The sequence below is a fragment of the Notechis scutatus genome, chromosome 2, assembly GCF_049901735.1.
Source record: "Notechis scutatus isolate UNSWTSFEM ecotype Mainland chromosome 2, rNotScu1.2, whole genome shotgun sequence".
Lineage (NCBI taxonomy): Eukaryota > Metazoa > Chordata > Lepidosauria > Squamata > Elapidae > Notechis > Notechis scutatus.
The window spans coordinates 241795927-241818376 of NC_142010.1; the positions used below are offsets into that span (position 1 = coordinate 241795927).

Consider the following 22450-nt stretch of genomic DNA (forward strand, 5'->3'; position numbering starts at 1 on the left):
CTGAGGTTGAAAAAGCAGGAAATAAAGGTCAGGTAAGAGCCCAGGCAGGCGGGCAGGCCAAAACAGCAGAAGACATAGAACCGGTTCTATGTCTTCTGCTCTTCAGAGCTACCGATTCTACAGAGCCGGACAAAACCTGTAGAATCCCACCCCTGAAATAGGGGAAGAGAATAATGTGGAGAAGCAGCCAGTTAGTAACAGGAGTTCACTGCTTACCATGGAGCCATGATTGTGAACCTATGGGTACGCCAACCATCACCCATTGCTGTTCCAGGTTCTGGTGTTCCCCCTTGCCTACATGTGCAAATTGTTTTTAAAAACAGAGTAAAAAATGTAAAAAAAAAACACCTCAACACATTCCAAAAATAAAATAAAAAAACAACCCAGCAGGACCAAATGTATGATACCAAAATTCAGTAAGATTAATCTGCTCTAGAGGAATTCATTCCTAGTACCTTCTTGGTTAGTCTACAGGGAGATCTTGGCCAGGTTGAAGCAAGATGCAGGTCAGAGACAAGCTTAGGAAGAAAATGAGTCTTGGGAAGGCTAGACATGTGTGCAAAGATGATATTGCTTCATCACAAGGTTGCTTTGTCACTTCAGCCAGTGTCAGTCTTCACGACTGACCTTTGGAAAAGCACTGAGCAAAAATGGAATTCCACATTCAGCAGCAAGGCAGAACATTGATACTTATCAGCATCTGGGTGACCTTTCAAATATTTGGAGAAATGTTTCACAGCTGGATCTCAAACTTGAATTGGCATGAATGACGCATGAAGTCTGGTTTGTTAGCATGGGGACCAGAACACTGATTTTTGTATATTTATAATAAAGTCTCTAGTGAATCAAGAAAGAAGAAAATGCAGGGTATGTCATTAAACAAAATTGTATTACATTTTTAAAGAATGTTGGGGAAAAAAAGCTGTAGTACTTTTTTGCCCTTTCACTTTGACCATTTATCTGGTTGGGTTTTTTATTCATCAGAACACAAATATTTGGTTTGGTTTGGGGTATTGCCATAAACCCTTGAACCTTGAACCTTGGCACTTCCGACGCAGCAATTATTCCTGAAAATAATTTTAAATTCTGCCAAGAAATCAAAAGGAAAGTTACAATTCTCTTTAAAGAGGAGTGAAAGGGGAAAATGCATGGTTTGTTTACAATGTAGGAGGCTGAAATTTCTGTAAATACAGCTCTTTCATATTACTTTTAATTGAGGCCGAATTTATTATTTTCTATCTCAAAGAAAAAAGCAATTGAAATTTGATGATTTCTGGTTATAATTTCCAATTATATTCTTGCCTATCTTGACGTGGCATTATAAATTAAAGCTGTATGATGGAAGTAGCTTAAAAAGAAACAAAGTAAGAAGTACAGGTAGTCCTTGGCTTATAACCACTGTTTGAAGTTACAACAGCCCTGAAGAAAGTGACATGACTGTTTTTCACACTTACAACCATTGCAACATCCCCATATAGTCACATGATCAAAATTTAGATGCTTGGCAGTTGCAGTATCTCGGGTTATGCGATCACAAGCAAGGTCAGCGGGGAAGCCAGATTCATTTAATAACTGTGTTATTAACTTAACAACTGCACTGATTCACTCAACAACTGGCAAGAAAGGTTGTAAAATAGGGCAAAACCCACTTAACAAATGTCTCACTTAGCAACAGAAATGTTGGGCTCAATTGTGGTCGTACATTGAGGACTACTGTACACAGTATGACTCTGCAGCTAGCAGGATAGGTAGAAAGGCAGCTGTTTCCCAGCCTCATAGCTACTACAAGGAGCTCCTGGTGCCACCAACCTGCCTTGCTACAGGTTTAGAATAAGAAATTCTTTGTGGCTTCATGACTCAAAAGGGTTGCTCCATTTCCACAAGAATTCATACCAGCTTCAAGCATGACTTGTCATGATTTCAGTGTGTGTTTGCTACCTTGTGATCTTGACAGTTGCCATCATTGGAGCTAATATGAATTCTGCTTTATATCAGAGATCTCTACAGGTGAAATGCAAATGCATTATGTGGCAAAACTGATCCTAGCCATACAAATAGAATAGAATACTTTATTGGCTAAGTATGATTGGACACACAAGGAATTTGTCTTGGTGTAAATACTCTCAGTATACATAAAAGAAAAGATACATTCGTTAAGAATAAAGAATCATAACGTACAACACTTAATGATAGTCATAGGGTACAATCAGCAATCAAATCATACTAGAAACAGTCAATATAAATCATAAGGATACAAGCGACAAAGTTACAGTCCTACAATCACAAGTGGGAGGGGATGGGCGATAAGGAGTGATGAGAAGATTAGCAGTAATAGTATTGCAGACTTTGTAATAGTTGAACAGTGTTGAGGGAATTATTTGTTTAGCAGAGTGATGGCTTTCGGGGAAAAACTGTTCTTGTGTCTAGTTGTTCTGGTGTGCAGTGCTCTAGAGCGTCATTTTGAGGAAAGGAGTTGAAACAGTTTATGTCCGAGATGTGAGGGGTCTGTAAATATATTCACAGCCCTCTTCTTGACTCGTGCAGTATACAGGTCCTCGATTGAAGGTAGGTGGATAGTAATTGTTTTTTCTGCAGTCCTAATTATCCTCTGAAGTCTGTGTCTGTCCTGTTGGGTTGCAGAACCAAACCAGACAGTTATAGAGGTGCAGATGATAGACTCAATAATTCCTCTGTGGAACGGTATCAGCAGCTCCTTGGACAGTTTGAGCTTTCTGAGTTGGTGCAGAAAGAACATTCTTTGTTGTGCTTTTTTGATGACATTTTTGATGTTAGGTGTCCATTTTAGGTCATGTGATACAGTAGAACCTAGAAATTTGAAGGTCTCTGCTATTGATACTGTGTTGTCTAGTATTGTAAGATGTAGTAGTATGAGAGGGTTTCTTCTAAAGTCTACCACCATTTCTACAATGGTTGAAGAACAAACTCAATATTTTTGAATGACCAAATAGACCAAATATTTTTGAATGACCAAATAATCCACCTAGAAATTACAGGAGGTGTTGGTGATATGTACAGTTACTCGGTTTAAAAGGGCAAATACTTTTTCACATAGATACATCATATATTGGCTACCTTTGTTTCTGAAATAAATAAGCATTGAAGTTTGTTCACTCCATCTCCCTTCATGTAACAGAAGAAGCACATGAAGCTCTGATTGATTCAGTCACAAAGTTATGCAACAATAAAAACAATCTGAAAGAAGGTGAATTCCAAATTGAGCCATTCTGGAGACTTGTTTCCTTAACCTTCTGCTTTTGGAGAAGAAGGTTAAGGAAGGTTAAGCAAAATAAAACAAAAAAAAGCTATCAGTGCAAATGATGACTGTGATCCCCACCCCATTAGTCCTAACCTTTAAGTTTTAAAGTTTAAGTTCATAGTGTCAATATTGAGAAATGGCTGTATTTTATTAATGTTATTTGATGTTCCTACTCTATGGTACTATGCCTAGAGTTTCCATATTTAAGATAAGAGCTGAATTTGATGGTTCTTGTAGCATAAAACTGAAGCTAAACTCTTTGAGTGCACATAAGTAGCATATTCTAACTCCTTTGTTTTGAAGAGATGCTTATTTTAGAAGATTCTCCACTTTCTATTCTTATAAGTAGAGAAAAAGAAAAAAATGTGTTACTTTCTGGATAAATATGGACTCAAATCTAATTTTTTTACAGTGTAGCCCAGCCTAATGTTCACAGATCTTACCAGCAGTCTAGTGTTTCCAGAACTAGTATATAGTATATTCTCAAATGAAATGTCAACAGTAAAATAAGTTAAAAGTTCAGAGACTGAGATCACGGTTTATGCTGTGAGCAAGTATTGACTAAATATAAAATCTGTGATAATCTCCATTTTTAAATTCGTATCATCCCCATCCTGCTTGAGTAAAGCAACTGCTGAAAAGACAGCAATGGAAACATTTTCTGACAGGGAAGAAGGGAGTTCCATAAGCTGTTGATTTTCAATTTGGGTTTGAAGATCCCATTCTAAGAGTTACAGGAATTATATCTATCTAAAGAGAAATTAAGGTCAAAATTACTCACTGAAATTGTCAGTGTTTATTTAATCGGTCATTTTCTGCTGCTTCAGTGGCTTGGACAGAATCTGAGTTTTATGAAATTTAACTGGAGCAGATAGACAACTTTCTCAGGCGATGTAGTCATGAGAGTAATCTAACAAATATAAGAAAATAAAAATGGAATGTTACAGAATAGAGTAAGTGAGTTAATGTTTTTCTGTACATTGCAGATGTCTGTGATTCTATTACATAGAACATTATATGATTCTGGGGAAACACTCTGGGATTGTAGATAAATATTCAAATGGTGCTGAAGTATTCAAGATCCCCACTTGAGAAGAATGAAGTCAACCGGGGGTACTCATGGCAGGGTCAAAAAAGGTCAAGAAGATGTTAATAGGGACATGGATTGATACCATTATTGTGGCTGTCATTTTGACCTTTTAAATTAAAATATTCCTCCAGAATCTTACATCTGTTTTTCTGATACATGATCATAAACCACAACTTGTCCACAATATCATTTACTGAAAAAGACATGTACAGTATATGTTGAATCATATTTTGTTAACCATGGTTCACTGAATAAATGCCCTTGGTGCCTATTTTTATTCAGCACAGGTAAATGGCAACCCTAAGGAGAAGAGACAGGGAGCAGAAGTCAATTTGTTAACTAAGTAAATCTCGACTACTGTTATTGAAATGGACCAGAACACAAGTCACAAATCTAAAGAACTGAATAGACTACACTCTGTTCAAGATGTTGTATAACCGCCTGTTTGGAGATAGAATCCCAAAAGAGAAGAAGGGGTAGAAGAGGAAAGAGGATGGAATGAGCTCTCAGGGAACACATAATCTTGCAAAGATTTGGGGGATTGTTGCTTATTATCTCTATAGTAAAGTAGCCCAGTGAAAAGGAAATGCGGTGAACCACAACTTTTTCTTTGATATGGAGGAAATTGTAACATTTGCTTCAAATGATGAGCAACAGTCATGAAATAAAACTCAAAAGACTGATTTAGAATGTGGTCCAATTTCTGAAAAGAAGGGGAGTTTGCATGCAAAAAAATTTGCTAATTATTCTATTTCAAGGAATTTACAATAAAGCATATGGTTTCTCTCAGTCCCTTTTATTTGTACAATAAGGATAGGCTAGTTGAGAATTAGTGACAGAAGCAGTTTATAGCAGGGTGAAAAAAACAAAATGGCAGCTGCAACTGCTTGGCCAAAGCCCTGCCGCCTTTTAGCGTGTTGCCATCTCAACTTTTTTTAAACAAACCCTCCCCATCCTTCCATCACTTGCCCCTGATTCACCCTCTTTTGTAAGCCATGAAATCTGGAAGGTTTTTCCTTCATTCATCAAGGGAACAGAGTCTTTATCTAGCATTGTAATTTACCCAAATTGTACTGAATTTTAATGTGTGTAAAAGTAACAGTAAAAGGCACTGCTAGACTTGAAGCATCTTCTCCCCAACTAAATGCTATAAAAAGCATCCCATAAAAGAAGACACTTGCATAATTTCCATATGTCATTTGGTATCCATATTTTTTTGAAGAGGAAAAGTTTGGTTTTTAACAATGGTCCAAAACTGACTCATTTTTGAGAACATGATAGCTTAATTAGCTTTGATCTCCACATTTATTATAGCTTTTTTTGCTTCATCCCCTTGAATGTATGTTAAATTGGTGTGTGGGTGTGATTGCTTTAACCCATAGTCCCAACATTACTGTATTATTTATTGTATCTACTTAATAATTAAAAACAATATATTTTCCATTTATTGGGGCACAGGGGACAATTAATTCAAACAATAAGAATCATTATTCCATGATTTAACTGTTCCAGGATTTGTCCTGTGACTAATTTTCCATATAATTGAAACAAGCTGATTTTATTTGTTTGTTGTTTCTTGTGTTTTAACTACAGGTCAGAGATCTTTCAATTGCTTACTTTTTAGTCAGTTTAACGTATCTCTATGTTGGGGTGCTAATCTTCGCCTCTTTTCCATCTCCACCATTGAGCAAGGAGTGTATAGAACAGGTACAAAAACCTTTAATATGGGGAACTTTGTTTAACTTGCTGAGAATTGATTATGTGTAAGCATTGTTCTCTTCTGTCTGCATCTGCATTTAATATAATGTTATTATCAGGTCCCACTTTCACTTGATTCATCAGGTCACATTTATGAACAATGTCACACTTAAATAATACCACATTTTTATAATTAAAGCTATTTTAACACCATTAAATACTAGCTGCCAATTGCATACCAATTGGTATAACCTATTGTACCATTTTTTTCTACCACTTCAGGGTAGAAAAGTTGTAAAGAAAAGTTGGTTACTTTTTCAAATTAAGAAATTGGGTTCAGATGAGGCTGGCTTGGTTTAATTAGCTGACTTAGTAAGCTTTTAGCTTGTACATTCATCTCCTTTGAGCTAAAGAAGCTAAAACTAGATGAAGAAGTTTCTAATTAAACATAGTTTCCCTTTTTGTCTCAACTGGAAAAATATGTTTATCAGTTCTGCAACAACTAGAATCCTTAGGCTATTACATGAAGTTCCAAGCTGGTAAATTTACTTTCCTGATTCAAATGACATGTGAAATAAGGGCTAATTAGGGATTTCCTGGATTATTCTCACCTTGAACAAACATTTCATATGCAGGCCAAATATTTATTCATCATATGGTTTACACAGCTGAGATGACATCCAGATTGGCTCAGTGTCTAATTAAAGTATGGTACTATTTTCCAAATGGTAAACAGTGGTTATATGGAAGTATGCTGGTGTACACTGGGCTGGTGCATAAATGAAAATTATCAGTGTAGCTGGAAAAGAAAACAGATCATTAAGCAAAAAATTGTTTTTCTATAATGTTTTACAATCCCTTCTCCAGCATAGCTGGGCATCTCAAAATAAGTTGTATGCATCTGAAGACATGCATTTGTCCAAGAAACTATGTCAAAATAAATTTGTTTAAGGAAAAACAGAACATACAAACGTAGAAATGCATGTGTTTGCATCTGTTTGTGTTGAGAATATAAAATAAGAATTTGCCCTACTTAAGATACAAAGCTTAATTTACAATAACACTGCGGTTTTTAAAATTCTGGAACCAAGCTATTGTAAATAATTAAGCCATATTGCATTTGTGCTTCAGGAACAAAATTCTGTAACTTTGTGTATAAGCATTTCCATGATTAAAAAACTAAATGTGTAGATGAAGCCATTATAGAATTTCCCAAGTCTTACATATTCTGATTATGATCAGGATATGTTAATGTGTTATATATTCTCTATATAGAAACATCTTTATGCTCATTGCTTTAGAATCCTTGATATACATAGACTATAGAGGCAGAAGGAAATGACAGCCCCATTTCACTTGCATCACTAACTTTTCTTTTTGTTAGAATTTTTTAGATAATTTCCCCAGTAATGACATCATGTCATTTCTTGCAAGAATATTCCTGCTGTTCCAGATGGTTACTGTGTACCCACTACTTGGTTACTTGGCACGAGTTCAGTTTTTAGGACATGTCTTTGGAAATGTTTATCCAAGGTAAACCACTCCTTTTTGGCATATCTTAGTTCTATTCCTTATTTTCACACCCATGTCATATAGAAATATTCTGACACTACTCATTTGCCACTGTTAGAACAAACTTTCTATTGTGGTTAGTGATGGCTTCATGTCAGTCTCAGGGAGGGAATGTTTTTGGTTTGATGTGTGTGTGTGTGTGTGTGTGTGTGTGTGTGTGTGTTTAAAATCATGTGTAAACAGGCCATTGATATTTCGTATGTAATTTTAGAGCAATGAACCAAAATTTGGCACCTTGATTACATTGATTGCAACTGTAGCTTGGTGTAACGTGCAGGTGGGATGCATGATTTCTTTATAGTGTTTTGGCTTTATTTTGTGCTCTACCTCATAGACTACCTCATGCTAGTCTATAAAGTGCATACTCTAGTAAGAACAGCTAAAAAAATAAGTCAGAACCAACCAAAATTGCCCAAATTAGCATAAGTTCTTTTTTTTTTTTAATTTGAAGAAGGAGAATTCTTGCTTACTAATTCAGGAGTCATCCTTATCATAAATCTCCTAGGTGAACATTTTATATGCTTTTCTTCAAAGAGTTTTCTGACCGATACATAAATAACTGCAAGAATCACAAGTGTTTCTTGTTGATAGTGACCTTTAGAAAAACAGGTTCTCAGACAATTTTTTTGATTTTATTATGTTGCTCAGGACTTTTAGAAGAAATAGCAGACTATTTGTATATGGAATAGCTTCCTATCAAGGCTTTGACTCAATTTTTGACCTATTTAGTTTCAGCAAGAAAGCCATATTATTTGCCACCGGACCCCAGGTTTTAATTAAATACCACTAAAAGAGGCCCACACCTTGTTACAATTCTCTATTCATTGTGATTTAGTGATTATTAAACAATTTTAGTTACTAACATTTGTAAAAATTATGTGGTGACTAGGGCAGTAACTACAAGCTGCTAACAAGGAGAAATTAAATACTCTAAACAGAGAGAGAGAGAGAGAGAGAGAGAGAATGAGAGAGAATGAGAGAGAGAGAATGAGAGGGAGAGGGAGAGGGAGAGAGAGAGAGAGATCCAGTTTGGTGCAATGCTTAAGGTGCCAGGCTAGAAATTGGGAGAGTATGAGTTCCGGTCCTGCCTTAGCACAAAGCGGCTTAGGGACTTTTAGCCAGTCCCTCTCCTTTCATACCTAAAAACACAGAGAACAATAAAATAATAATAAAAACAAAGAACAAAAGATGGTGCAAACCAGCCAGCACTCAGAACAAGTACAGAAGGGAGCCTGACTCACCCTCAGCAAAGGTCTTCAAGGCTCTTTGAAATACCATGGGTGGGGCCATCTAGATCTTGGGGGACCTCTCCCTTGAGAGAGCAAGCCCTATGGCAGAGAAGGTGAGTTTTAAGGAATCCCAATAGGTGGCATTGTTTAATCAAAGGAACTCAAGCAGTATAGCCTTTGTAGGTAACTACCAGAATCTTGAATCGCACCCAGAAGCAACCTGGTAACTAGTGCAGCTTATGAAGCAGAGGTATTACATAAGCAAAGTCAGACACACCAATCACTCAGGCTCCTGCATTCTGGACCAAATAAAGTTTCTGGGTGGCCTTAAAGGGCAGCCCGATGTAGAAAGCATGGCACTACACAAGCTGCAAGATGACCAGGGCATGAAGGGCTGTCTGAACATTTTCTTTTAAGATCCCAAAATGTACAGATATAGTTATTTGCTATTTTTACAGTGGCTGCCACTGTACTCTAAAAAAGGGACTTTAGACCCAGATTTTCTCTCTCAGAGTTGAGATAAAAATACAGATTTGCTCCCACTATTAGTTCAATTTAAAGAGTTGACAATGGAAATAATTTATTTGCTGGTCTGTAGCAATTTCCTGGAAACTTAGTGTGTTTAGAAACACATTAATCCCAGGTTATTATGCTAAGTGGAGATCTGTCAGTTTTCCAGAAGTTTCAGCTACATTGAGTGCCAGCTCTTAAAAATCTACTTCCTGACGTGGAGGCTAAGGAAGTGTATTTATAATCATGTTCTGGCATCCACGCTGGTTTTGTGCACTCTTTAACACCACCTCAATTTTAGAGATGCTGTGTTTTCTCAAACACAGTATCTCAGCTGGTTGGATGTTGTGATAAAGCATCAGGCTAGAAACCAAGAGACTGTTGTTTCACTTCTCTCTTTGCTACAGCTACAGCTAGGTAATTTGGAGCTAGTTGCACTCTCTGAACTGTAGGTAGAAGGCAATGGCAATCCTCTAGAAGAACACTGCACAGATTTATCAACACTGACTCAAAGGAAGAAAAGGGCTTCTGAACTGTTCCATTAAGTTCAGGGTATCCATATGCACACAATCCATAAAAAAATAATGGCAATAATTTATTTTTACAAATTTATATAGCACCCCAAATCTTTTTCTTGAGGTAATTGTGACAGGACTGGCTTTGTTCAAGTTGTCTCAAGGTTCATTTATGGTCATAGACCACAAGCATCGTCCAATAAATATGTAAACCACTCTGATGGTGGCTCTGCTTTGGCAGGAGACTTACCATTTACCAGTTTGAATTAAAGATAACAGGAATAAAATAGTATAATCTTGCAAGTCTGAAAACACTTTCCATCCTCTCTTGCCTTTACTTTCCAGATAATTAGAGAAGGTGCCTTCTGAGATGCTCTGTCCAATCTCATCCCTCGTTTGAACTCGGCATCTTTTATCAGACTGCTGTCTAGACCAGTGGTCGCCAATTAGCGGGCCAGGGACCACTGGTGGTCCGCAAGAAAAATTTGGTGGGCCGCAGAGAAATGTCACCCCCAAAGCACCCCCCCCCCAAAGCAATTAATCCAGGTTGCACAGGAACACAAGGCTGTGCCACTCACATGGCCCGCGGGAACACAAGGCTTGCGTCGCTTGCATTGCAAACAACACGAGGTAGTGAGGAGAAGGGGGAAAGGGCAGGGGGGGAACTTGCCCCACTCACCCCATGCAGCTTCTGCATTTGGCTGCATACAAGGAAAGCAGCAAAAGTCTTTCTTTCTCACCCCCAAACTCCACCAGAAATGAGTCTTTGGGACCTTGCAAAGCATCCTGCTCCAAGAGGCTGTACTGGTGTGACAAGTCTCACAAAGACTAATTTCTAGTGGAGTTTGGGGAGAGAAAGAAAGATTTCTGCTGCTTCTGCTGCTTTCCTTGCATGAAGCCAAAAGTCTCTCTCTCTCCCCCTGAGAACGGAGCTGGAGATGGTATCTTGTGATCCCAAATAAAGAATGATTGATCGGAAGGAAAATGGGTGGGGAACTTTCCTGCAGACTTTTTGGGGGATTTTCCCAGGGTCTCTGGTCTGCGGGATTTAAAATTATGAGTTTGGTGGTCCCTGAGATCCAAAAGATTGGCGACCCCTGGTCTAGGCTGCAGCTCTTCCTTCTGTCTCCCAAAATTATTCTCATAGCCTGTTATAGAATCAGACATGCAGCGACACTACTTGGTGATCAGCATTCTTTCAAACAATGTGCCCCTCTCTGTGGACCACAGCTGGTGATTGAAATTCAATATATCAGTGTGGGAAAGGCTACTAAAAATAACTGTAAAAGTTGGTAGTGATTTCTTTAGCAAATAGAAAGTCTAACTTTTGCCTTGATTTGTGAGTGTCCATTTTTAAATATACTAAATAACAATAACAAATATACTAAATAACAACAGATTAAAAAAACTATATTGTTTAAAATGCCCTCTGTGCAATAGTGAACACAATTTCAAAGGAGGTCTCTGTGCTGCTCTAAAGAACAAGGGCACTAACCTCTCTTATTAAATATTAGCGCCTTTCTCTTTAATGTGTTAATTTGGAGGGAGGCAGGGATTTGCTTGAGCAAATCACCATTGGGATTGCTAAACATTATTTAGAAGCCATAGTTATTAGTCCTTGGTAAACAACCACTCATTCAGCAACCATTCGAAGTTATGACAGTGATGAACAAGTGACACTTAAAACCAGTCCTCAAAGTTCTTGCCATCCCAGCATCCTGATGGTCACATGATCATTTGGCAACTGGCTTCTATTTATATGGTTGCAGTGCCCTATAGACATATGATTGCCATTTGCAATCTTCCCTTGCAACATTGACAACCAAAATCAATTGGGAAGCCAACAGAGGAAGTGGTAAATTATTTGGGTAAATTTTCACCACCAGGTACAGTCCTCCCAAGCCTTACTACCCTTGTGCTATGCTGCAATGAACCCTTGAGCACCCTCACCTGCCCCATAGCAACCACTTACTGCCTAATAGCCTGTTTGCAAGACACCTATGTCTTGCAATTTCCTACTGGCATCCCCCTAACTTTGGTTGTTGGAAGCTAGCGGGTAGCCTCGCTTAACAATGACAATGGGGACCACAGAGATGGCTTTCACTGTGTGATGTCATGCTTTATGATCACATTGCTTAACAATGATACTTCTGGTCCCAGTTACCATCATTAATCAAGGACCATCTGTATGCATTGGGCTCAGAGTCAGATTAGCATAGGAGATCTTTATTTGTATCCAAGGAGAGCCTGTGTACTTCTCCCTTAGTCTAGTCTAGACTGAGAGTTAACTTGAAACAAGAAAAAGTAGCTTAGCCAATACTTCATGTTTAAAAAAGCCATTAATGGAGAGCAGTGTTGGGGAATTTAGTTTCTTATAGATTACAACTGTTTAATAAATTATTCTTGAAAAAAACGTAGAAAGAACACCATGTAAAGAAAAACTGTTCAGGTGTTTTATTTTTATAGAATGATTCATACATCATATAAACCGTATTTAATAATTACATTATAGTGAATAAACAATTTTAAACAGATCATGCCAAACCAATCTTATTTAATTCTTCAACACAGTGACTAAATTAGTAGACCAGCAAAATACTGTGGACGTGATATATTTAGATTTCAGCAAGGCATTTGACAAAGTAGACCACAACCTACATCTTGGTAAGCTAGAAAAAAGTGGAATAGATAGCACCACCACTAGATGGACTCGCAACTGGCTGGCAAACCGTACTCAACGAGTAGTCCTTAATGGGTTTAAGTCTATGTGGAGGGAAGTACGCAGTGGGGTGCCACAAGGTTCCATCTTAGGCCCAGTACTCTTCAATATCTTCATTAACGACTTAGATGAAGGAATAGAAGGGGAACTTACCAAATTTGCAGATGATACTAAGCTGGCAGGAATAGCTAACACCCAAGAAGATAGGCTCAAGATCCAGATGGATCTTGACAGACTAGAACACTGGGCCCTATCTAATAAAATGAAATTCAATGTAGAGAAAAGTAAAGTCCTACACTTAGGCAAGAAAAACCAAAAGTACACACATAGACTGGGTGAAACCAGGCTTAATAGCAGTAACTGTGAGAGGGATCTTGGAGTCCTAGTGGACAACCAGCTAAATATGAGCCAGCAGTGTGCACCAGCAGCCAAAAAAGCTAATGCAATCCTAAGTTGTATTACCAGAGGGATACAATCAAGATCAAGTGAGGTACTAATACCACTCTATAAAGCCTTAGTAAGATCACACCTAGAGTACTGCATTCAGTTTTGGTCACCACAGTATAAAAAAGATGTTGAGACTCTAGAAAAAGTGCAGAGAAGAGCAACCAAGATGATTAGGGGACTGGAGACTAAAACATATGAAGAATGGTTACAGGAACTGGGCATCGCTAGTCTAGTGAAGAGAGGGATCAGGGGAGACATGATAGCAGTCTTCCAATATTTGAGGGGCTGCCAGAGAGAGGAAGGGTTCAAGCTATTTTCTAAAGTGCCTGTAGGCCAGACAAGGAATAATGGATGGAAACTGAACAAGGAGAGATTTAACCTGGAAATAAGGAGAAACTTTCTGACAGTGAGAACAATCAACCAATGGAACAGAAGTTGCCCTCGGAAGTTGTAGGAACGTCATCACTTGAGACTTTCAAGAAGGGATTGGACTGCCATTTGTCAGAAATGATGTAGGGTCTTCCGCTTGGGCGAGGGGTTGGACTGGATGACCTATAAAGTCCCTTCCAACTCTGATTATCTGTTATCTGTTATTTTTTTATGATTGTACAACTTATTAAGCAAAAACCAAACCACATTTATACTACAGTATATTTCTTATAACATCAAGATGTGACTAATATATCAAAATATCATTTTTATATTTATTGGCCATCCCAGTGGATGTTTACAAAGGGTTACATGCCAATCTTTTTATACTGGTCATTTAATATATTTGATGAACTCTTTTCTATATGTTGGGCTTGCCCTACGCTTGTCCTGTTTTGGTCCCATATTCGTATTACTGTAAACAAAACTGCAGTGTAAAGTGATTAATAGGACATTAAAGTATATTCTAAAAATCTGGAATATTTTGATTTATGATGAATTCTGGACTCACCAAATCGATAAGGTAATTTTGCACTGTTGGAAAGAAATAACGACCCCAGGTTTAAAAAATCCTGGATTGAAGAAATAAGGCAACTGTCCGCTTTTAAATTGAATTTATAAATATAATGTATGGAATCAATTTTTTAATTCTGTATGGTCAAGCTTTATTTGTTTAAAGGCCAAGTACTCTTATATATTTACTTTATATATTTATTCTAATATTTATGTGGTATATATATATGCTACTTTTAGCAGGGATGAGTAGTGATGGTACCTTTTTTCATTTTAATTTTTTTTTTAATATAGGTTCTTTTCTGTTTTTAAATTTTCTTTTTCATTGTTTGTATAATAGCAATATGGATAAATATACTTAAAATTAATAAGTCATAATGTCCAAGGGTTTTTTGTGTCTGGTTTCTTTCTTTGTTTAAAATAGCAAGAATCCCATGTCTAAGTGTGTGAAGCTTCTGAATCAGTATTTAAACAGGATGGTACGTTTGTATTTACAGATAGGCCTTGTTCAGAATGTGAAAACCCTCACAAGTTTAATTATCTGCTTAGAAAATTTAAGAAGGTGGGATAGGATACAAAGTCTTTTCTGTTTACACTTTCTCTAAAGAATGAGTTTGATGAAAATTGTTCTTAGGTGTGAGTCCTGCAAACCTACATATTTATTTAATCTATCAAAATCTTTATAATTTGCTTCTGCATACATTTATAATGTTATGATTTCCTCTCCTCTAAAGATTCTTCTTCTGATATTCATTAGTTTGGTTGAGCAGGCTCAGATCATTCCTGGATCCAAAATATTGCTTTTCATGTGGGGGATGTGTTTTAGAGTATTTTAATATAATTTATAGCAGGGGTCCCCAACCACCGGTCCGTGGAACAAGTCCTACCGGCAGTGGCTTTGGCGCCGCCATCTTTTTGATGAAGTGCTCCGGTGAGCTTTTCCGGCAGAAAGCTCACCAGAAGCACTTTTCATCAAAACAAGATGGCGGCACAGCGCTTCGATGAGTTTTCCGGTAGAAAGCCATTTCTACCTGGAAAAGCTCATCGAGCGCTGGCGCCGCTATCTTGTTTTGAAAAAGGCTTCCGGTGAGCTTTTCCGGCAGAAAGCTCACCAGAAGCACTTTTCATCAAACAAGATGGCGGCATCCAGCATTCGATGAGCTTTTCCGGGTAGAAAGCCATTTCTACCTGGAAAAGCTCAGAGCGCTGGCCGCATCTTGTTTTGATGAAAAGTGCTTCCGTGAGCTCACTGGAAGCACTTTTCATCAAAACAAGATGGCGGCGCCCAGCTGATGTCGGTACCGGGCCGCGCCATAAAAAAGGTTGGGGATACCGGGCCGCGGCGTAAAAAAGGTTGGGGATCACTGATTTATAGAGTATATGGATGCGGTGGTGGGATTCAACCAGTGTAACAACCGGTTCAGTGAGTGCATGCTTTACACGCACAGAGTTTTAAAAACAGCCATTTTCAGCTAAAATTTACCTTCTGCTGCCGCCCCGGTGAGTAAAACAGCTGAGGCACGGCAATCCACTGTACCGTGCAAATCAGCTGGGCTTCAAAACAAGCAAATAAAGGATAAACTAAGGTGGGTGGGCGGGGCCAACTAATCACTGGAACTACCAGTTTGCCTGAACCGGTCCCTACTGGCTGAATCCCACCTCTGTATGGATGGCATTTTATAGTATGAGGGATGACTGTTCATATGTATGTGTATGTAGAAGAGAGGGGGAGAAACAGAGATGAGTATACTTTTATGAACTTTGGCATGACAAATAGAAAATAACCTTAGAAACCTGAATTTCAGATAGTTATATTATATCCAAAATACCAATTTAGGATTTGGCTGTTGGAAGAATCACTATAAAGCTAATTTCATCTAAAAGTAATTGGGTTTTGTGGATGAGTCACAGAAGTGGAAAGATTTTTACTAGCTTACTGAAACTAATAAAAGGGGTTGCTCTTACGTAGAGTTACAATAGCTTGGTTTTTCTCTTTTCTTACAGTTTTTTCCACGTGCTGGTTTCAAACATTATCATTGTAGGAACTGGAGTTGCAGTGGCCAGATTCTATCCAAACATAGGAGGAATCATAAGGTACCCTTGAAATATGAATTGATTGTTATGCTGAAATTGATGCAGGACTGTGCTAACTATCATGTAAAATTTAAACAAAATAGTGGGTGATTCTCATAACTGGCATCTGCATGATGTGCAGATCTGCAAACTAAAGTGATACAATTGTGAAATAAGTCTCAAAATTTCACTTTTTTTTTACACGTTTTCCCTACATGGAACAATTCAGTACCACATACATTCTGGCCTTTTCTTAGTCACTACCATGGTATTTGTTTTTTAGCAGCAAAAAATATCCAGATTCTATTTCTTTCACATTCATCGAAAAATCTGAATTATCCAAATGAACCCACAGAGGCGATAATTGATCTCTCCTCTCCAAACAACATGTTATAATTCTTATATAATGCTGATGTGCGTATAGATCAGGCTAGACATCTGGATAACTCCAGGCTATGGGTGGAGAAACGGAAGTCATAGCTCTAGTGCAGGGGTGGGCAAACTTTTTGGCTCGGGGGCCGCATTGACTTTTAAAATTTGACAGACGGGCCGGGTCAGCACAAGATTTTTTGGGAATCGCCCCCACCCTTCCCCCTTCTCCTCCTTCCCCTCCCCTCGGAGGCCCCCTGAGTCAGGAGTTGCTACCGCCGGCGCGGCTCCACGCGGCTCCAGTCCCGCGTTGCCTTGGGAAGGAAAGGCAAAAAGGAAGAGCCGCGGCGGTGCTTTGCAACGGAGCAGCGGCACCGGAGGTTCAGGCTCAGCGGCTCCCGGTTTTGCCTTTTCCTTCCAAGGCAACGCGGGACTGGAGCCGCACGGAGCTGCGCCGGCGGTAGCAACTCCTGACAGCCCCAGCCGGACACCTGAGCGGAGCCCGGGCGAAACTGCCTGTTGCTGCTGCCGGAGCACCGCCGGGTCGCCTCCTCCAAGCAGCCTGCCCGTCCACCGGGCTTCCCTCTGCCGCGTGGCTCGGGGCCAGGCGCGAGCGCCCGCAAGTTAAAAGGAAGCCGAAAGTTGCTGGGAAGTTGCTCGGGTGCTGGGAGCAGGCTTTAAAGTGCCGCCCGAGCAAAGTTTAAGCAGCCCGCCCGCCCGCCGGGCGGAATCCTTCCTGCTCCTCCGCGGGAAGACACTCCAGCCTGCAAACTTTGCCTTTGCAAAGTTTAAGCCTGGAAGCTCGGAAACCCAAGCACTTCCCAGCACTTTCGGCTTCCTTTAACTCGCAGGCGCCGTGCCTGGCGAGGGAAGCCCGGAGCCTCCTCCAAGCAGTCTGCCCGCCGGGCTTCCCCTCTGCCACGCGGCTCGGGGCCAGGCGCGAGCGCCCGCGAGTTAAACGAAGCGGAAAGTTGCTGGGAAGTTGCTCGGGTGCTGGGAGCAGGCTTTTAAAGTGCCGCCGAGCAGGACCGCCGAGCCGGGAAACGGGCACCAAGGCAGGGCAAGGCTCCACCAGCAGCGGCCTAGCTTTAGGTGGCTCCAAGCAGCCCGCCCGCCCGTCAGGTGGAACCCTTCCCGCTCCTCGGCGGGAAGACGCTCCAGCCTGCAAGCTTTGCCTTTGCAAAGTTTAAGCCTGGAAGCCCCGGAAAAAAAGGGGGATCAGCGGGACTCACCTTCGGAGAGGTCGCACTCGAAGGTGATTTCGAACTCCCAGCGGAGGCCTTTGCAAATTTCTTTTCTTTCCTACCCCTAGATCGCTCCGCACTGTTTTGCAGCTTTGGGGGCCACGCGGCACAGGGCAATACGCCACGGCCAGCGATTTTTTCAGGGGCGGGCCGGATTGGACAGACCAATGGCAGTTTTTTTTCAGGGCGGGCCGCATTGGACAGACCAACGGGCCAGATGTGGCCCGCGGGCCGTAGTTTGCCCACCCCTGCTCTAGTGTGACTCCCATAATCAAACAAGCAAAAGGGAGAAATAAACTTCACTAAAAATAAAGGGGAAGGAAAGAAAATCCCGGTGACACCTATAAATGCCACATACCTCTGACTCATACATCATTCACAGTTATGACAGAATTGTGAGTGCTTAAAAAAAAAATGTTGCTCAATTCTGTTCTATAAGTTATCAAGAGTAAGCACGCAATTTCTTTCAAAACACTCTGGAAGAGTTTCCACTACTCCAAGACAGGAATCCTAAATCAACAGCTGCATCCTAGCTGGAGTACTCTTAGCACTCCAGAATCCTAAATTAGAAGCTATATCTGTAGCCATGTTTCTAGGGAAGCTGGAAATTGTAATTCAGCAACATCTGGAGTGCCACTGCTTACCTGTCCGTATCTGACCTCATTTACTTCTCTCACAAAATATTTGTATTTAGTATAGCACATGTAAAGCTTTGTATTCTATTCCAAAGTGTTTGTCACTTTATTATTCCTACTTTTTCTGTAAGCAAAAAAACCCCAAACTTGCAAATGAAATAAATGAAGCCCCAGCTACCACTAAGTAGCTATGAATATTAAAAATGGCTGTATGATGAGCCTTCCTTGAGCCTTCATGGCAGCTTTCTTTGCCATGATTTTCTTTTCTCTTGCAACAAACACTATTACCAAAATTCCACATTTTAAAACTGCATTTTAGATCTGAAGCTTGGCTAGAAGCTTATGATTTAATTAGGGCTACTGCCAGAATCCTGACAGCACATGTGAATGTTTAACATTTTTGTCCCACATAAGGTCTTATTAATCATTTTTTTTAAGAGTTTGGAAACTTTTATTATAAATGTCTTCTGCATCTCCTTTTATTCTCAAAGCTCCTCGTGTTTTCTCCTTTCAATTTTATTTATTTGTTTTTATCCCACCTTCATTACTTTTATTAATGACTTAAAGTGGCAAAATGTACCCATTGCTCCTTCCTCGTACTATTGTTTTTGTCACAATTCCAATTTCAGCTGAACTTTTTCCATGTGAAAAATCTTGGATCCTGATTTTTTTAAAAATACCTCTTGGACATCCAACCACATATTCCCACCCATTCGTTCTATTGTGAGCAACAGGAACAAAGAGCAAATTAATTTAAATAAGCAAGCCTTGGCTAAGCAATTTTGTGCAGTCATCCGAATGCACAAAGGAATGCTTGTGATTGGTTCCTTTTCTCTCTTCAAAAGAAGCACTCTGCCATGAACTCATCTGGTGTTCTTTATAAAAATATGAAGGACCATTAAAAAAAAAAGAGGAAGAAATTTTCTCTGGCCCTTCATATCAGATGCAAGCTGCGGTCTCACAGCCTCTGATATCCAGCTTTTGTGATTGCTCCCCTCACCCCACTCAAGAAGTAGTAAAAGAATGATTGTGAAGTTGTTTGAACACAAAATAAATGCTATTGATTAATGCAGCACACTTTGGTGTTGGAGAAAACTACAGCAGTGGGAGCGCTGGTAGGCAGCATTTACGCTATTGAATTAAAGGATAAAGGAATCATTTTCTCCAATTAAATGTGATAATTGTTGCATCAGATGTCCACTGTGTGCCTAAAACTTGCATATGTTCAGCAGCCTTGAAGAATGTGTTCCCTTCCCTTGGCTATGACATATCTTGCCATTTTGTAAAACACAAGAACAGTGTTCTCATTTTGTCTTATAGTAGCACAATCTTCCTGACCCTGAATATAATCTTTACTTGTTTATGCAGAAACTCTACTGCCTCAAGCAAAATTTGTATAGCTCTATTGTCAATTTATGTTTAATTACTTTTATTAAATAGTCAAATGTAGGAATGGGAGGGATGGAGAAAGGAATCTGACCAAAAGGAACAGAAGTAGCTATAATGTGTTCACAGCAATATCTTTTCTTGTGGGGTGATTCTGATGTCCATCACGCAGTAAAAGTTTTAAGGTAATGAAGCACATTGAAATAATTGTTCTGATCTGGCCATGTACTAAGGCAGGGGTGTCAGACTCGATTTCATTGAGGGCCGCATCAGGATTGTGTTTGACTTTGGGGGGGCGGGGTGGGTGTGACTAGGGTAGGCATGGCCAGCTTGACGTCACTCATGTCAGAGGCGCCTGTGGTGGCCCGAGCACTTTGCCAGCGAAAATGGGCTCCCAAGCTCCATTTTCGACTGCCACATCCTCCTGCAACCCTCTGCCAGCAAAAACTGAGCTCTGTTCTTGCTGACAGAGGCACCATGGGCCAGCCCTTTGGTGTTTCCCCATGGGCCAGATCTAAGCACCCTGTGGGTCTGATCAGCCCCCGAGCCTTCAGTTTAACACCCCTGTACTAAGGTTTATTTTGCTTAACATTGGAAAAGATTTGTCTTGATGGCTACCAGGTAATTTTTTTAATAGTAATATAAATCAATTAACTAACCAACCAACCACATTATGGCTGTCTTCAATGCTTATTCGTAATTAGTTTAACTGTGGATACTGAGTTAACCCAATTTTCTGGGCTTGGTCAGAATACTAAACCATACTACGTGGGATTGCAGTTTCTGAATAAAATGTTGTTGGTTAGATAGTTTGTTATACATGGGACTTGTCACTGGATAAACATGTAGAACTTGTAACCTGAAAAAATAAAGATATAATCATTTGTTGTTTTCTTCCAGATATTCTGGAGCAACCTGTGGCCTCGCCTTTGTATTTGTATACCCATCCATCATCTACATCATCTCCTTGCATCGGGAAAATCAGCTGACATGGTTTACACTAATCAGCCATTTTTTGATAATTCTTCTAGGAGTGGCAAATCTGATGGCACAATTTTTAATTTGAAAATCAATCTTAAATCAGAGTTTTTTCTTTGCAAGAGGTGCAGGAGTACCAAAAGGTTACCTTGAACAGTATTATAAAAATTGTACCCTGCAGTATGATAAAAGTTATGCAGCAGTAGATATGTAGACTGACGTCTTTCAATCTTAGTGTGTTCCAGAGAAAGCAGCCTTTTAAAAATTCAGCAATAGCAAACAAACTTTTTAAAAAAAATGGAGGCTGCATCTTGGAATATGAAGCACCAAAGCAAATGGAAGAAACTGAATGAATTTCTGCTGCAACTTCAAGTAGAAATGGAAACTATTTGGGAATTATTAAGTTTTTTTTATAAATCATATTTTTTTTCTATGTGGAAAAAGCATCTAAGAAACTGTGGGCAAATAAACAAGGGATTTTATTGAATTAGAAAACTATATATTGCTGCTGTTAAGAAGAGTGTTTTGAATTATTTTACTGTTGAAATGCAGCACATATTAAATCATGAAATACTGCTAACATTAAACTATATCTTTTGTGATATTCCTGATTGTCTACAACAGGGGTATCAAACTCACACCATCACGGCATCGTCACATGACATATCAGGACTATTTCCCCTTCACTAAAGTAGGCTTGGGCGTGGCCAGCGCCTGACACATCCAGCCTACGGGCTGGGAGTTTGACAGCTCTGGTCTGCAATATCTGGATGGAAAGGGAGGTTTTCTTACATGTCGTGGCACAAAGAGAAATAATGTTTTGTCCATTTTCTTTGGATTTGGCATGGAAGGTCCAGGATGAATATGAAATATATTGTATCTATTTTGCACAGCATTTTAAAATGTCCCATTTTAAATTTAAAAAGTCATCAGTATTTGTACAGTGAGCTTAAAATGTTGACTTGGATTGCTGTACCAACCCTCTCCCCAAAGTGCAAAGTATGGTTATGAAATTTTTTGTATCTTTTCGGGGGGTGGGTGGGTTTCAAATTACTATTTTGACTCGAATCTGGGATGAACAAACTTATGCTTACCTTTTGCTGACTCTGGACATGTGTTACCTGTCTTTCGGCAACATGGCTGTTAAATCTTATACTTTGAGGATGGGTAGCTTTTTACGTTTGAAAAACCCCATCTGCACTGCATCAGCACCCTGTATACATACACACCATCAATGTATCCCTCTGTCTTCCAGCCTTCTGAGGGTTGCAACTTCTCCAAAGCTATGAAGAAGATCATTAGGAAAAGTTTTGCTGCAGCTCAACTATTTTGCTTCATATTACTGGTACTTTATGGGTAATGGCAGAGAAAAACCAATATAGTCATCCTAAACAGGTTTGCTTAAATGTGGGGAAGCCCCATTCTCCCCTAGTGATCTTGCTAAAGATCTCTCCTTTTCTACCTCTCTTGGCAATTGGACTGTCTCTTAGGAATGGTGTACCAATTGTCTGTCTCCAGCACTTATCCAACAACAGGTTGACCAAGAAGGAAATAAATAAGACTCCACCAACTACAGTTTGATCAGGGAGAGAAGTAATAAATATGAAAACGTATGAAAATAGTGGGACTGCTTTGGATGTACACTTTGGAAACACCATTGTGATTAATTGACTTGGAGATTGTGCTTTTATTGTAAGCAGGATTTTCATGAGCATCAGGAGGATGCAGCCAACACAGTACCCAGGATGCTCATTGTATACATCCTT

The 22450-nt window shown here is 39.5% G+C and overlaps 1 protein-coding gene across 1 annotated transcript in view; it reads left to right on the forward strand.

The window, feature by feature from the left end:
* Positions 1–21271, forward strand: part of SLC38A9 (solute carrier family 38 member 9) — a 55580-nt gene extending 34309 nt beyond the window's left edge. Inside the window, exons 13-16 of the mRNA XM_026670490.2 lie at positions 5961–6074; positions 7450–7598; positions 16004–16093; positions 20607–21271. Of these exons, the coding sequence (XP_026526275.1) occupies positions 5961–6074; positions 7450–7598; positions 16004–16093; positions 20607–20772 (519 nt within the window). The 3' untranslated portion in view covers positions 20773–21271. The remainder of the gene's footprint in view (positions 1–5960; positions 6075–7449; positions 7599–16003; positions 16094–20606) is intronic.
* The last annotated feature ends 1179 nt before the right edge of the window (positions 21272–22450 follow it).